Source organism: Phodopus roborovskii, unplaced genomic scaffold, assembly GCF_943737965.1.
Source record: "Phodopus roborovskii unplaced genomic scaffold, PHOROB, whole genome shotgun sequence".
Lineage (NCBI taxonomy): Eukaryota > Metazoa > Chordata > Mammalia > Rodentia > Cricetidae > Phodopus > Phodopus roborovskii.
In genome coordinates this window covers 9,840,758-9,858,071 of record NW_026125489.1, presented here as the reverse complement: position 1 = coordinate 9,858,071, position 17,314 = coordinate 9,840,758, and the positions used below count along the sequence as shown (strand labels likewise).

Below are 17,314 nucleotides of genomic sequence, written 5' to 3'. Positions count from 1 at the left end.
CGCAGCCCTCAACAGACAGTTAACCTATCAGTCCCTCCATCTTGGGATTCCTTGGAATAGCCTCTAGAATTATGAGCAATAAATTTCTATTGTGTATTCATTTCCCAGCGACATTTCACTATAGCGGCACAAAACGGTCTGTGATCCTTCTAGAAACTCTGGAAGGATGGCTCTTTCACTAAAAGTTTGGAAAACCTGAGTCCGAAAGAGGAAAATCTGAAGTTCACCCAATCCATGCCACCCCCGATGACTTTACCGCCATCGATCTCATGTCTGTAATGAGTGGCAAATGAGACAGGTAGAAGTTTTAGGAATATATCCATTTCACAAATACAGATAGAACACACATGCCAATATGAGACGATTTTAACATATAATATTAATAATATGCTTTTTTTTTGCAAGTAAATCTGCTGTTTACTTAGTTTTATACGGGTTAAAGAATGTTCCACACATGTGATCTTAGAAAAAGCTCATGACATATAAAATGCTCACACTCAAGCATCTCTAGATCTGGGTTGTAAACCCTGGATTAAAGTCCTGAGCTGATGCTGTAGGGTGCATCTCTAGCCTTCTAAGCATAGTCTACAATCCTCTTTATCCTCTCAGGCTGCTGGGAACAGAAGCAGGAGGGGGAAATTTCTCCTCTACAGTCTAGGGCAGGGAACACATTATGTACACCAAGAATGATTCCTAGAAGGATTTGAGAGGCTTCAGGATGTTTGTTATTCGAGACTATGTATTTTCTTCCATCGAGAGCAAATCGGGATGACTTTTGGTAAATGAAAATCTGTGTTGGCCTGGAGATAGCAGCCAGGACTGTGGAGGGCATTCTCAAATTGTGACACTCCACCGAGACTTCTGCTTGAAATGTCATAAGCCACTGGTGTGGCGAGATGCAAGGACGTGTCCGAGTTAGCGTGAGCTGAAATGCAGCCAGTGTATGTCTCTCTAAAGCTCAAACTTTATAGAGCCTTCTAGTCCTGAATTCCCGTCCAAGGAGGAGGTCACCACAGCCCTAAAGTGAGCTGCAGCTTTGCAAGCAGTGTGAAAGTCAGCAATTACCACCCTGGTGGCAATGCTCTCAGGGGTCAGTCCAAAAAGCCCAGTGCACATTTGCGCTGGGAAAGGGATTCAGTCTGGAAGAAAGGCCAAGGACAACAGATTAGATGCTCTGTGGGTTAACGGGAGACCAAATAAAGGAGGGGAAGTGAGCTTAAAACAAATTTCAACAGTCTTGTGAGAAGAAATATGAGTGGGACGGTGGGAAGTGGTGGGCACGGGGAAGGAACAGTGGATGCTGGGGAAGCCGGAAGCAGGAGTGGCCTGACCCCAGGCTCAGTCTTCATCCTGAGCTCCTTGGCCCACGGAGCTACCACAACTTTCCAGAATTCTGCACTCTTCTTCCAAGCAATTAGAAGATAAGACACTCCTGAGGGTCAGGCAAGGCCGCTTGCATTGGACAATTGAAGGCTCTGACTCTTATCTAAGTAGATCCCCAGGCCAGACTTTGATAGGCACTAGGCAACTGCTTGTCCTAAATGGAGCTAGGCATCAGATGTCCCCAGTAAGGTCCCCACTGGGGGGGGCTTTTCAAGTGATCCTCAGAGATCTTGCAGAGCCAGCATAAGGGACCCTGAAAGGAAGGAGCTGGAGAGGGAGGGTTGCCAAGGGGAGACAGGAAGGCACCGACCTGTGGGAAACAAGCTGCCACTTCCCACTGGCTGTGTTTGTGTTTGGTAAACCCCAGAGACTGGGACAGCTTTAGAGATGCCCCAGCAGTTCCCACCACCGTTATCTTCAAGCAACTTGTTATTTCAAACAAACGTGTGACAAATAAACGTGAGCTGGCCAGGAGGTTAATGCACACCTGCAGGCACATAAACACGCCCTGGCCATCAAGTCAGACTGAAGCCCCGGGCGCCTGGCTGGGGTGTCCGAGGAAGGGCTCTGGGCACAGTGCAGGCTCACCTCTTGGACGTTCACCTTCACCCGGCTGTCAGAGGGATGCATGATGGTTCCCATCACTTTCGCGTTGCCGCAGACAACCAGGGCTTCATCAGGTGCATCTGTGTTTATTCCTACGCGACCGTGACAGATGGCAGATTCTGGAACGTGGCCTCGCTGCCACAATGCATCACTGTCACCTTCGAACTGCCCGGGGTTGGAGGCCTGGAGAAACACAGCGGGCATTCTACAGTTAAAGTTACGGTGGCGGAATGGTTGATCATGAGTCTTCGGAGCAAAGAGAAACAGACTCTGCATGCCGTGGCTGAGACCATCCAATCTCTGTAACATTTCTCAGAGACTGAACTGCATGTTCAGTTACATGACATGGGCAACTTTAAAAGGCAGGGATGGGGAGCGGTAACTAAAAGTGGGGACTATCTTTTCAGACATAATAATTTAAATTCATGCTGGGCATTGGGGTCGCACACCTTTAACCCCAGCACTTGGGAGGCAGAAGCAGGTGGATCTCTGTGAGTTTGAGGCTAGCCTGGTTTACAGAGCCAGTTCCAGGGCAGCCAGGACTGTCACACAGAGAAGCCCTGTCTTGAAAAACCAAATAATAAAAAAGGAAAAACCAAATAGTAATAATTTAAATTCAGAACAAAAAAAAGTACATTATTTAATTCTCAAGGAAACAAAAATATCTTGTATTTAACTAGCCTTTTATAATGTCAAAACACCCATACTGGTGATTTCACAGGCAAGTGACAAACATCACAGACACAGAAGCTACACCTTGACTTTCCCCAAACACGGGTGGTACTGTAGAATAGTGGCAGCTACATTTGTGTATGATAACCCTTGCAGTGATTCTATGGTATAAGTACCGTTATGTTCATCTTATTGACCCTAGCACATTGAAAGGATAATAAATTGCCCAAGAGCACATAGATACTCTGTGCTTCATGTCCTCTGATTGCTAAGTAATGACTCTGACTTCCACCACCGGACCAAGAAGTAGCCAGTAGCATGTAGACGAACACATCATCATTCAGAAAAAGAAAATGGATTTTGTCATGAGGACTGTGCCGATTTGGGGACCCCTGTGTGAGGTGTTTGGAAACATTCATCAGGGAAGCCGGGAGGAAAGAGTAATCCAGTGGAAACTCTCCGGCAGAGGTCTTTGCTGGAAGGAAAGTCTTCGGAGCTGTGGCTGGCCCAAAAGTCCCACTTGGGTTGTGTTCCTCTACATGCGATTTTTGCCTCTGTAGCCAGCTGTAGAGATTCCGGATCCCTGACGCCTCAACAGGCAGAACTAACAGCACTAACACGGTGACTTCACTGTTGCCAATCTGCCGGGCCTTGCGTATCTTGGCACCATTTGTCCCTGAAGACAGCTCAAGGGCTCACATAGCAGTTTGCCCATGGACACATACCGGGAGACCTGGGGACCGGGGTGGGTGGTGAGGCACTGTTCACTAGACACTTTTTTCTGGTTATTTCTTGAATGTTCTGCCACCTGGAAGTGTTATACATACATACATAAATAAAAGAAGCCCCCAAGTTTAGCTCTTAGTTTGATTTCAACTGGAGAACTTTTGGGCAACTACAACCTCCTCCTCTGTTTCTACCAGTTTAAAACTCCAGCTTCTCAGAAGACCCAGCCACTGACGACACTTCACAGACAAAAGCGGTGGGAAGAATCAAACCAACTGCTTGAAACGTTATTTTGTTGTATAAACTGACTTGAACCAGAGCTTTTCTGTAGGATCCCTGGAACCCTTGGGTGTGAACCTGGAGTTGACTTTGACTTGGGTTCTTTTATGGGGAGCGATCAACAGAGAGGCCTGGGGATCACCGAAGCATGGGAAGTACCAAAGCATGGGGAGCACCCAGCATGGGGAGCACCAAAGCATGGGGAGCACCAAAGCATAGGGAGCACCGAGCATGGGGAGCACCCAGCATGGGGAGCACCCAGCATGGGAAGCATGCTTTTTCTCTGCTGAACATAATGAGCCACTTGGAGGAAACAACCCAGGACAGTGGCGGATTCTTGTTGGCTGCTGTCAGTGAACTTTGGGATGACTCTGGTCAAGCTGGGAACTGGATGCTAGAGGAGCAGATACAAGTAGATTCTTTTATATATACAACTACAACATTTACTTGTTTCACCAGACAAAACTAAGTCCCTAAAACGTGTTCAAATTTTCTCCAGAAGGAACACAGCTCTACAATGGACACTAGGAAGGGGTCACCATCTCGAGTGGGAAAAACGGTAAGATCTGTGCATTTCCTTCCCCTCCCTGGGACCGTGTCTTCGTGTGTCAAAGCAGACTGCACGTACGGCGCTCTCTCCACAGTGGCTGCTGAACACCAACCAAATGCCAGAATGGTTCGTTTGCTTTTCTAAAATACTTTTTGTCTCATGGTTTCATATGCTTAGGGAGGACTTGAACATTTCAGACTATGTTATGACACCAACTGGTTGTAGGACTCCGGGGCAACCATTTATCTTTGCACGCTAGTGTTATCTTTTGAAGAACAGTGATAAACCTATTTATTGGCTTTACCCATCTCCAAAGGTTATGATGGGAGTAAGTGAAATCTCGTGTGTGTGACAGTCTGCAAAACTGAGGGTGAGTTGACACAAATTTATCTTTAACATTTGACTGGATACTGCCATCACTGTAATCACAGGGCAACAAACATCCCTTCTGCAAGAACACAGCGCAAAGGGCGCCCCCTGCAGGTGCTCGGGATGGCAAAGGGAAATTGCTGACATTTCTTTGTTTTACCTTTGTTTATGACTCTGAACAGGGCCAAGGCTCCAATAGGAGAGCTTGGCTCTCAGGAGATCAATCTGTGCATCTTTTGAAACAGTTACTAAAACTGGGTCCAAAGATATTCTTCTGCAGGGCCATTCAAGTGTGGTACGCAGATTCATATCCATGTCCAGGAGCTTGTTAGAAATGCATGTTCTTGGACATCTCGGGCTATTAAAATAGAAGCTCTGGGGGTAGGCTTGGGTAGCTATGTCTGCACAAGCTCTCTGGGCAGGGTGTGTGTGTGTGTGTGTGTGTGTGTGTGTGTGTGTGTGTGTGTAAAGAGAGTTTGTGGTCAGAAATCCCCAGGATACCCTTTGCTAGCTCTGCCCCTCTCCGGTCACACAGACACTCTTGTCTATAGTGTTGATTATCCACTGCAGTGGAGTTGGCAGGGGAAAGCAGGGACCCTTGATGATGGAGCCATTTCTATCCTTCCCAGGACAAAACAGAAAGAATGTGTTTCTTTTCAAAAGGAGAAAATCCTGAAGCATCTTTGAAAGGCAGACAAAAGTAATTGTTGCTCCTGCTTGCTGTTCAACACCCCCAAGCCAGCTCCAATTAAGTATTTCCTAAAGGAAGCAGAACTGTAGGAAAGCCTGGTCGTTAACTCAGGGGACCTTGAAGGAACTCTGCCTGGGGAAGCTCCTAAAAGCCCAGGCCTGGGAAATACATGTGTTCATTGGAGAAAACCTTAACAGACACTAAATTGGTTCATTTACGCCACAGGCATTTAATGCATGTCTAAAGCTGCTACAGTTGACAAGCCAGGTAGACCATGCCTAACGATGACCACCATCCTCCCTCCAAGAAGAAGTTTGACAAATGCGGTACCCTGGACACTTCCAGAGGCCAGCATCGCAGGGGCAGTCCTCATACTGCCCCTTCTATCGGGCAGCAAAACGCTCGTCTCCATTTGAGAAACGGCTCTTACTTAGGCCAGCCACAAAATGAATTCTGCTTTTTAAAGAGCGGCTCCCACCTCCCTTAGCATAGCCAAGCACGCAACACATTTAATATTAAACTTTCCTTCTTGTCTTTTTTATTCTGGAGCTCACGCTGATAGAACCAGGCCAAGGCCTTAGAGGCCACGCTTGGCTCTTGGGTAAAATGCAGTGTCGACCCTTCTGTATAGACCACACAGAGATGGTCCCTTCCAGAGTGACGGTTGCAGCATTTCTAAAACTACCTGAATCAAATAATAATGCCACCTCCTCCGCCCCCTCCGCCCCCTCCGCCCCCCTCCGCCCCCTCCGCCTCCCTCTGCCCCCCCTCCACTCCTCTCCACCCCCCTCCGCCCCCTCCGCCCCTTCCCTCCCACTGGCGTTAGTTCCAGTGGACTGAGAAGTCTACACCTTCACACCTGTGTTTTGGGATGAGCGTGAGCTAGCAGCCATGAGATAGTTTCGATTTGGGGTATGAGGGTTTGTATTACTGTCACCATTGTTCTTCTCGTTATTTTTGGGGTAAGCTGGTGTCTCCTATAGCAGAGCTCTCTTTAAGCACAAATAATAGCTGGGAGGAAGCTACCGTCTCCAAGGTACAGTAAGTTTTTAAATTTTAAAAACTGAGAAGCCTACACCTAAGCAGTGCTGAGTACAACTCCGCGTGTTCCATATCCCGACTAAATGTGAGTTTCCACAACTTCCGAGCTCCCGAGCTCCCCGTGCGAGCTTGTCCGTGACCTTCGTGCTGTGTTGAGGAGGTGTCCGTTAACAGTGTCCAGTTAACAGAGCTGGGGTGAGCCTGGCTTCCTTCCTCTCCTGGCTTGCACAGTACTGAGGGCACAGCCAGCTGGGGAAGGAGAAACCTTGCCGCCAGGTAAATTATTCGGAGACCGCGGGTGACTAGCAGACTGTGAATCGAGTGCTAATCACAGGATGGTGCTATCGTTTCTTCTCACGTTAGAAACAGTAAGCAAACTGTTTTCTGGACTGGGATTCGGGTCAGACTTGGTAGCACAGCAATCCCGATAATTCCAGATGAGATGCCCAGGGTGGCTTTGACCCGAGGTGACGGGGTGGACAGGCATCTCTGTGATTGGCTGCCTGTTTTTGCCTCAAAAGAGCCCCGCTGGCCCATGGTTATGTCAAAAACAGCCTGTGTGTGAACAGCAAGCATTTTACTTCACTTCTGAAATTACTTCACCTCCAATAAATATCTTAGGGGTAACTGAAGGGTTTTTACCAGTAGGTAGCTTATTAGTTTTAGCTGACGACGAGAAGAATTACAGAGGACTCTTTGTTTCAGGACAGCTTCGAAGCAGACAAGGAGAAACACTACTCTCCTGATGTGTTCCCAGGGCCCTGGACTGGTAGCTGTCTGGGATCATGGGGATGCTCACAGTGAAGGATGCTTCCTGGTGGAGTCTCACCCACCCCCACCCCATGTCACTCTCGAAGGTCTGTGACCACACAGCCTGACCCGAGGCTGCCATGCCTATGGAACCTGTTGCCTCATGCCCCGGCATTCTTGGTGGCAGCCAGTCTGGACCCATGGCCGTAGCTGCAGCTGCTAGTGGCTTAATGTCCCTATGGCTGCCAAGACACCCATCCACGGCTGTAACCATTCAGCAAATGTGTTGAGTTCTTCCTGGGGGCGGCAATCACGCTGGGACACAGGGGGCCTTCCAGGTGCTACCCTCACTCACCAGGCCTGGGTGAGAGAGAGCTGGGCTGCCCGCAGGCACCATTATTTATGAGCTGAGTGATCCCGCATGCGTTAGCATCTCAGGCCCTCTGTCCCGACTACAGAGAATCCTCATAGAGTGGAAATGCATCATCCAAATACCGTGTAGATGTTTAACCAGCACCTCGAGCAGAGAGCCGGTATCAGGGGTTCCCAAGCACTCAGTACCACCAGGGCATTAGGGAGGGGCGGCCTGTGCCCATGCTGCCCTGTGCATTGTGAACTATTGCACGTGGCATCTCTGGTCTCTATGCCCCAGGTGTGCTGAATGACCCTGCAGGGACAAAGCAGCCCTTGGTCAAGGATCACTTTATAGACACTGATGTGGTTTCTGCGGCAGCAGCCATTGGGAAACACACACCTCAATTATGTCACCGACAGTTCGACCTCTTCCTGCAAGGGAGAAAAGCATCCGTGGCCCAGAAAACCAGAGGAATGTGCTTACCCGAACGATGATCCTTTCGGAGATGTGGGCAGCCAACAGGTAGAGCTGGTCTTGGTTAGCGGCGTACAATCCCACCACCAGCATGAAGTACCTAATTCGGAAACAGCAGACTGATGCGGGCGCATCCAAGAATAGAGATGCCATCTGTGTCCTTGAAGGGCACCCAGCGTTTCATTAACAACGGGCTGGACTACTTGCAGACTGCCTCCCCCCTCCCATGTCAGCCGCACCCCAGGGAAACGGAAGAGTAAGTGGCTGGCTTGCTACTATCCTGGGTGTATCTGGGAGCAGCATCCCTGGGGAGAGCTCCTAGGGCTGGGCTCAGCCCACCTATGTGGTCACCCTGGTGCATCTATAAAGCTCTGTTCACAGACACAGGACAGAGCCACACGGCCCCTGCCTCTGCAACCATGTAAGTCGTATGTCCTGAGCCTTAAAGGAGGGACTTAGCAGATATGCCAATCATACTGGTCCCTTCCCTGCCCTAGCCACCCTCCTTAAGTATCTTCCTCACATCAGTGAGGCCGCCCTGGGATATGACGACTACTTGAGGGTCAAAACAAAAGCTCTCTGTGAAGCGTGTCTCACCGGTTAAGAACGCTTGTTCTTAGAGAGGACCCAGATCCAGTCCCCAGCACCCACACAGTGGTTTACACCCATCATAACTACAGCTCCAGGGACGTTGGCACCCTCTTCTGATCTCCATGGGCAGCAGGCATGCATGTGGTACACATCTTCACATGCAGGAAAGGCACTCATACACATAAAATAAATTTTGGGGGAGAAGGTTTTTCAGGCCATGCCCGCCTTGCCTATTACAGTGTTTCACCCTACTGAAAAGAAGCAAGGAGAAGCCAGGGTACACACATCCCGGCTTAGCGGTGGATCTCAGGTCGGGGACTGGGCGACTTTCTCTTCTGCTGGAAGAATGAAGTCTTCCTGGCAGGCACTGGGGGCTCTGAGGGCTGGGGAGGGGATTATCCTGAACATGGTGGTTCCCGGGGCAGGGATGCTAACTCCTGAGCCTCTCCAGACCCCTCACAGAGGCACTCTGGTCTTTCCAGTTTCCGGACAAGAATTCTCCCCTTGAACTGAATTAAATCAATACTAGTAATGATTGCTTCCACCGCTGCTGTGGAGCCCGGCCAAGGACTGACTCATAAGGCACCACGTATTGGGCTAAGCAGTTAGTCACCCCATTGCTTAAGATTCCCCCAAAGTGGACCGGAGAAGGTATTGTTCTCACACCCATCTTACAGATTAGGAAATGAATGTAAGGGTGAGACCAGTAGCATTCAGGGTGGCCACAGGCAGAAAGTAATTTCACACGGGTTAAATTAAACACCCGAGGCCCCTAATCTAGCAATTATCAGTGTCTGTCCTGAGACCAGCGGCTCTCCAGTTGGAGCCCAGAGGGTTTGTGAAGCTACAGCTGGCTCAGCCCACTTGCCAACACCTGAGTGGGCAGGCCCTGGTGAGGCCTGAGGACTTGTATCTCCAAACACGCCCAGGCAGCAGCCAGGCAGGCGAGCCTCGGAGCCAGGTACACATCATTAAGGAGCTTTTCATCTTCTTTTCCTTTTGATTTCCCCCTTTCTTTGCCTTTTGATTTTGGAGACACAAGGTCTCGCTGCACAGCCCAGGTTAGACTTGAACTCAAGATCCCCATGCCTCTGCCTCCCGTGTGCTGGGATTGTAGGTTTTTTTCTCTTCCTTAAAAAAAAGGGGGAGGAGGGGGAGTTTCAGATCCAGCACACAGGTTTGGTAAGTGTAGTCAGTCCTCAACCCAAGGGCAATGAGCAGAACGTGTATCACCCATCCAGAGAACCATGGCGGGAGTAGACTGGGCGGGGGGGGGGGGGGAGAAGAGAGAGACACAAAGGTGTCTGGGAAAATGACATAGTTAATAAAGCAAGTCGGAGGGGATCGGGAAGCAAGCGGCCGGGTGGCTCAGCGCATCGGAGGGGAGGGGCCACGAAGGCCGCTTCCGGGCTGGGCGGGGCGGGGTCTGGCCACTCTTGTCACGGTGACCCAGGTACCTCTGGTCAGGGTTCGGCCTCCCCTTCTTTCTCATGTTGTTCGCTGTGGTTTCACCGAAGTGCAATCGTCCCAGCGTTACTTTGGTGACCTGGTCAGTCAGGAGGTCAACTCTAAAGCAAACAACAGAAGTGTCAAGAGAATGTAGGACAGCGCCCGGGAGCGCGTGTAGTCTCCTGAGCCCCTCCGTGTGTGTGTGTGTGTGTGTGTGTGTGTGTGTGTGTGTGTGTGTGTGTGTGTGTGTGTGTGTGTGTCCGCTGTGATCTGCAAAGGCGGCATGCATAACTCCAGGGGTTGGAGTGTCAACCAAGGAAGGTCACAGAATGGCTCCTTGCTAACAAGGTTTCGGCCCTGAGCTTAACATGTCCAGCCCGGTTTCTGTTGCCGCCACAGTTGGGGGGGGGGGGGGGGGGGGATAACTCTCATGTGTGTTCACTGTTGGCTGTAGCTCCCGCTCCTCACAATCGATTTCTTTAGGTTCTTCCAGAACTCTGGCTTCTCCTTCAAGTAGGGGACCTCCTACAGCCTAGCAACAGGAGGCCGCATCCTTCAAAGAAAAGCTCTGCCCCCCCCCCCCATCACTTGCCCGGTCACATGCCTGGGCTCCACAGCGGTTTGCATGAGTGGCTGTCCAGGCTGTTGAAGCACCCTGCCCCAAATGGGCTCAACTGCAGTTAGCATAAACTATCTAACTGCAACCTGGCCAAGTGAGCTGGGAACAGATGACAGATGCTGCCTCGAGCCATTGGAGAGAGCAGACTGTAACTTGTTACATCATTACCGCTGTGGATACTAGCACCGTGGGTGCAAGCTTTCACACCGGCATCTGTCAAGGTAACTGTAAACTACATGGGGAAATGAACTGTATCCATGCATAGACAGGAAACCTTGAGATTAATGCAACCAAGAATTGTGCTAATCTAAATTAAAAATTAAAATATCTAGACTGGAGAGATGGCGCAGGGATTAGGAGCCTGCTCTTCCAGACATCTAGAATTCAATTCCCAGAAACCATCTATAGTGATATCTGGTGCCCTCTTCTGACCTTCAGGGATACATGCAGGCATTGCATACATAATAAATAAATAAGCCTTTTTTGAAAATTAAAATATCTATCTCAAGGAATCAAATTGTCATTAAGTTCATCAGTTATCAAAGCTTCTAAGAAAGATGACTTTTTAATGGACCTTTTCATAAAGAGCTTTTGCAAGGATCATAAAGCTTTATTTTTGTGGATAAACATGTGTTTATAATACTAGCACCCTATTACTAATTTACATCTACTACGGACTTTGTTGTAAATAGGAAAAATAAATAACACTGGTGGTCTTCCCCAAATTTTCTCCAAGACACTCAGAAAAGAAATTCTTACTTAACAGGATCAAAAGTCTGTTTGGTTCTATCTGCTTGGGACTGTTCGATAGCAATCACTTGATTGGTGGCTTCTACCTGCATGGAAAGACAAAAAGTGAATCGATTAATATGTTTACTAATAGAAAATGCTGTTCCGATACTTAGAACATTCTCTAGGGTACCAGGCTAGGCTTCAGGGAGTGGAGAGGAGTCTGAATTCTGAAAAAGACATGTTAGAATAGCAATGGGTACCATCTATCAGCGGTGTGCCACTGATAATAAAAGGGAGACATACCTGCAGAGTTAAATGATGAAATACAGAGTGAGCTATCGAAAGGCCAAAATATCAGAAGCAAAATGAATAAAAATAAAAATAAACTAAACAAGAGCAAGACAACTCAAAGGATCCATCCATATATTCATCCATCCATGCATTCATCCATCCATCCATCTGTCCATCCATCCATCCATCCATTCATTATTTAATGAGCCCCTACTATACTCCAGGCATGACTCAACATTACAGATACAAAGCAGCCAATATTCTTACTACCACCCTTTTTTCTAAACAATGATGAATAAAATTACAAACAGACAAGGTTAATTCACTCAGATGCACATACAGAAATACAGTTAATTTCATTAATATGTACAATTAATATATTGGTAAGTACAACTTTTAAAGTGAATAAAATTAACAAAACTCACTAGTCCTGGTGTCTCAGGTGCGCAGGAAGCTGAGACTGGCAGACCATGTGGTTCACACTTGCCCGGGCAGTAAGGAAATTTAAGAACAGCTTGGGCAACTTAATGAAAGCACAGCTCAGAGTAAAAGAGAAGTCTGGGATGGAGTTCCATAATAGAGTGCTTGCACAAGGCCATTGACTTGATCCCTGTTAACACACATACATGTGAGTGCATATACACACACATACACAGACACACGTGAATGTATACACACACACACATACACACATGAGTGCATATACACACACATAATGTGAGTGCATACACACACATACACACAAATGTATACACACATACACACGTGAGTGCATACACACACACATACAGACACACAGGAGTGCATACACACACATACACACGTGAGTGCATACACACACATACACAGACACATGTGAGTGCATACACACACATACACAGACACACATGAGTGCATACACACACAGACACACGTGAGTACATACATACACGCACATATATGTGAGTGCATACACACATGTGAGTGCATACACACACGTGAGTGCACACACACACATACACATGTGTGTATACATACATACACACACACACACACACCTGTTCTGACTGAGCTTGAATTCTAATATGAAGGAACAATGACTTGGCATGTAAGCAATACATGACATAGTGTTTCTTCTACAGCTGCTGCACACCCTATTTCATGAACACTACCAGTGCAATGTTCTGACACACAACACATGGGCGCTCACACTGGAACAGTCTTTCTAGAAAGTAAATAGGCAACTGACATCAAATTCCTTCATGGGATTTCTCCTCCAGCATATGTGGAGATACACAGATGTTCAGTGAAGTTTTGCTAAGAACTCAAAAGGCAGAAAAGTGAAATGTCCAATAATAGTATATGCTGTATACTATGTTATATACATATGATGTTATATACATATATAGTATAATAATTTCCCTTAATATTATGCTTCCTTAGAAAAGAAAACTGCCGGCTGTGTCGACAGCATCTCATTAGGTCTGTGCTACCACAGACTTTCATATTGCCATGTTAACAGGAAAACATTCATCAAAATGAGAGCAAAGTTAGTCCAGCAACTGCTGGACCTCAACTAGGAAGAGTCCTCCTCTCCACACATTTCTATTATGGACCAACATTTTCACAGCACACACTATTCCCATACTCATAAAAATATGTCTGGTGCTTGTGGCTATTTTGCCTGGTGTCTGCATTCAGTTTTTTCCTGCTGATTTACTTTAAGAGGTTAGTGGATACAGCATCCAGCTACATTTCAGAGGACAACACACCCAAGGTCTGGCTCACCATTAGGGTGAGATGGGTCTGTAATGGACACTGCCTCTCCTAAGCGGGTGGATAGGAGACAATAGTTGAATGTGCTTTTGGCTACTCTCAAACCGTACTACGTGCATATTAGAAGAAATACAGTTGAACTGTTGATGAGTGCCAGAACTGAGGGGTCATACTCAGACTGACCAAGTTACAGATGTGTGACCCAAACAAATGACCACTATTATCTTCAAGTCACTGACGTTTGAGATAGGGATTATGTGGTGTGGACAAAGGGACCCTGCCATTCCTATCCTAGATGAAGTATGTAACACTGTTTATCCTGTTCTACACTACAGAAAGGGGGCACTGACTAAATGCAGATTCTTTAGCTTTCGTAGTTAGAGAATTCTTTGGGAACTGGGTTAAGACTTAATGCACTCCCTGTAGTCATACACCAGCATCAAAACTAAAATGGTTGGCAGCCAACGCACCAAGACGAGGAAACAACTTATACACTGGAAACTAGAAGCCATGTTCTGAGGCGATGTGGTACCAAGGTTAGGGTTCACATCTGAGGAAATCTGAGGGAGTGGCGGGTTGTACTTCCTGTGTCTCAGACCTTTATTCACCATGCTGTAGGAAGCACAAGCCACCTCACTGAGAAGTCCACACAGAGGAGAGCTGACGCCTGCCAGCCCTAGTCCCATTTAGACACCAGGTCACAGGAAGCCAGAATATGACCGGCACATCCCAGAAATAGCACAGTGGCCTTCTCTGCCCCTGACCATGGGGACAGCGTCTGTGGTCTCAATAAATTACTGCTGCTATTTTTCAGTCACTGATGTCTGAGGTTAGGATTATGGAGGAATATAGTGAGAACGTTTAAGAAATGCTGATTAAAAGCAAACTGAATTAATACAGGACCTACCTTAAGTCCAAAAGCTTTCAAGTAAAACATTTCTATGGGCTTTAGTCCCATTTGGGTTTTCACAAACTTCGGACTTCCCCAGACTTGGATGTGGATGGTTATCTGGAAATGGTTCTTCTTCTGACAAACAAAAGCCTCATCTACTGGCGAGAAACTGAAGCCTTTGTCCGCCACAACTTGATAGCCTACATCAGGCCTGAAAACAGAGGGGTCAATGGAGTAAGCATCCCATTGCTCGAAGCTCGCTATGCCAACCGCCCTTTGCTACCTTTAATCAACCCACTCCCTGCATTTCTACTGCAGAGATGAAAACGACATTGGAACACACTGGCCGGTTTTCTCTTCTCACAAGGAAGTAGTACGGGTTTTGCCAAACGGGACCATCGTTTCCGGGACTTCTTGATGCTTTCTAAACTTTTAATCTGACTCCACACCACACACGAGAAAAGAGGAAGCTAGAGGCTCGGCCATCACCACCTCGCTCACAATTATCTAATCTCCTCCCTTCAAAAGACACTTCTCAATTTCATGGGGACCTTAGCCACTTGGCTGGAGAACGTTCGGCCCACGGATTGTCCTATGGAAAAATAAGGCTGCTCAGAACGGCTAGGGACAACTCTAAACCAAATTAAGCAGACACAGTCGTCGTACTGATTGGAAACATTTTTCTTCCCTAGAACATTCTCCTTTCCCTTTGGTCCTTCCTGAAAACCACCAAAAGATTTCTTCTGCAGAAAAGAAGCCAATGGCTAGCCAGAAGTTTTGCTTTACTTAATATTTCCAGTAGTGATGATCTGTGTATAGCATGGTTAATAAACATATTCCAAGTGTTAATAAAAGGCTGGGGAGAGATGGCTCAGCAGCCAAGAGTGTGTACTGCCCTTCCAGTGGCTCTGAGTTGGGTTCCTGGCTCCCACTTCGGGCAGCTCACACCCACCTGGACCTCCAGCTCCAAGGGAGTCCCACCCTGCTGCCCTCCACAGACATCTGCACTCACATGCACACACTCCCATGCAGACACCAAATTAACAAAGTCAATCTTTTCAAAAATATTAATAAAATGGGCTCATTGGGTGCTAACATCATTAACTGGACACAAAAATGTAAAAGCTGCAAACTTCCTTGGTGAGCTTCTCCTGTACATGTTGCTGATGTGGAACATGGCTCCTAAAGAGGATCTTTTTGTTCATGGAAACAGTTCCTCCTCAGAGCCAGGAGTGAGAGGGCAGGGGTATCCACTGGTCTCTTGTGAGGTGACCTGACTCCTGAGGTCCCAGAGGGTGACTGCTGTAATCACAAAAGCACAGAGCTTCGAAATTTTGCTCTAATTCCCAAACCAGAATCTGTTAACAGGTCTCCTGGGAAAGGAATGTCCACATTCTCTTCGAGTAGACTACCTGCCAATGGACCCTGTCCCTACATCATTGATTACCTTCAAGTAGCCAATTGAAGGCCTGGCAATCTCTGTTCACCAGCAGCAAGGGAAAACCATTGGACAAAGAACTTGAGGAAGATCGGGTACCTTCTACTGTCTAGGAACTTGACATCGACTCTGGTTTCCACAGTCAGTCTGCCAACATGCCAACATGTTTCTTAAATTTTTGGGTCAGACCCCCACATAGGGGCAAAATTTTGGTGACAAAAAAAAAATCGGTAACAACAAAAAGTTTGCAGCTACAGGGTGAATAAAATCAGATGTGCAATGAATCCGTATTATTGCTCCTGGCTGTGTTTGCTTATGCCATGTCGTCTTGTATGATGTCACTGCACCCTTAGTTCAGAACACACATGTACATGTTGTAATATACACATCATCGTACCACACCAGGCCAGTGATGGCTGTCTGAAACACAGCTCACATTCCAAACAATTATATGTTATGGGGTGTTGTGTTTTTACTGTCCACACAAACTTTTTTGTTCTAATAGAAAGAAAAAGGCTTGACTGCAGAAAACAAAGACCTTTTAATATTTTCTAATCATAATTACTCAGTAGGTAAGGATCAAATTAGTATATATATATATATATATATATATATATATATATATATATATATACTTGGACTAGATTCTATTTGAATATTTGATTTAAAGAATTGCTATTTGAATTGCCAACTTGAGTTTCACTTTTATAAAACAGTAATTTAAATGAATTTTGGCTTAGGGTTTGGATACAATTGCCAACAGTTTCTGAAATTGCCTTAAATACACCTTTCATAAATTTATACAGTATACTTATGTGAATCAGCATTCTTGCCATTAAAAATAATAAAATCGAAACATCTAAAACACTGAAGGTATTCCATGTCTTACAACATTAATATGAGCCAAGATTCAATTCTTTATGTAAAAATTAGCACATACACCCTGTCTTGTTGGTATGCAAATCTGTTTTTCTTTTTTAAATGGTGAAATTAAATTGTTTTTCAAATATTTTGTGTACCTATCTTACATGCCTTCCCTCCCGGGGTTGTAGAAAAACTGCTCAGGAGAAAGCGCTGTGAGTGGGAAATACTTAGGAAGCCCAAGTCTAAAGACCAGATGGCTAAAGCTACAGTAACTTAGGATGGGCAATAGTAACTGCTGTGGTGAAAATGGAAGACTTTTACAAGGTTTCATAGCTCACTGCCAAAAACTCTGAAAAGAGAGGGCTTACAGCAGCATCCACCCGAAGAGCCTAACAGCCGTAAGCAGGGAGAAGGAAACTGAATTACGCTGGACTAAAAATCCATCTCTTCAATGCAGAAAGGTAACTCTTTTGACATAAAAAAAAAAAAAAAAATTACACACGAAGCCAACTGAATTTGCTTTGCTGGCTCTCTTGTGTAGTTCATGCTTGGAACACTCAGGAAAGGGCAGGTTAGTAAATGTTAATCCCTGACTTCATTGCTTTGAGGTAATCTAGGGAGACAACATTTTCGCAACAGAGTAAACATATTTACCTATAAACAAGTAAATGATTTTCTGTCTCAGTGGCTTGAATAGTCAAATCAAGAGAACCTGAATAATCATCTCAGTGAATGTTGCTTTTGTTCTTGTGTTTGTTTGGAAAAAGCAAATGATGGCTACTTATTC

The 17,314-nt window shown here is 46.4% G+C and overlaps 1 protein-coding gene across 1 annotated transcript in view; it reads right to left on the bottom strand.

The window, feature by feature from the left end:
• The window catches only part of Myrfl (myelin regulatory factor like), a 90,684-nt gene that overhangs the window by 38,432 nt on the left and 34,938 nt on the right, over positions 1-17,314 (bottom strand). Inside the window, exons 7-11 of the mRNA XM_051176278.1 lie at positions 14,241-14,436; positions 11,315-11,391; positions 9,945-10,055; positions 7,906-7,996; positions 1,972-2,172 (exon numbers count right to left, since the gene is read on the bottom strand). Coding sequence (XP_051032235.1) covers positions 1,972-2,172; positions 7,906-7,996; positions 9,945-10,055; positions 11,315-11,391; positions 14,241-14,436 — 676 coding nt within the window. The remainder of the gene's footprint in view (positions 1-1,971; positions 2,173-7,905; positions 7,997-9,944; positions 10,056-11,314; positions 11,392-14,240; positions 14,437-17,314) is intronic.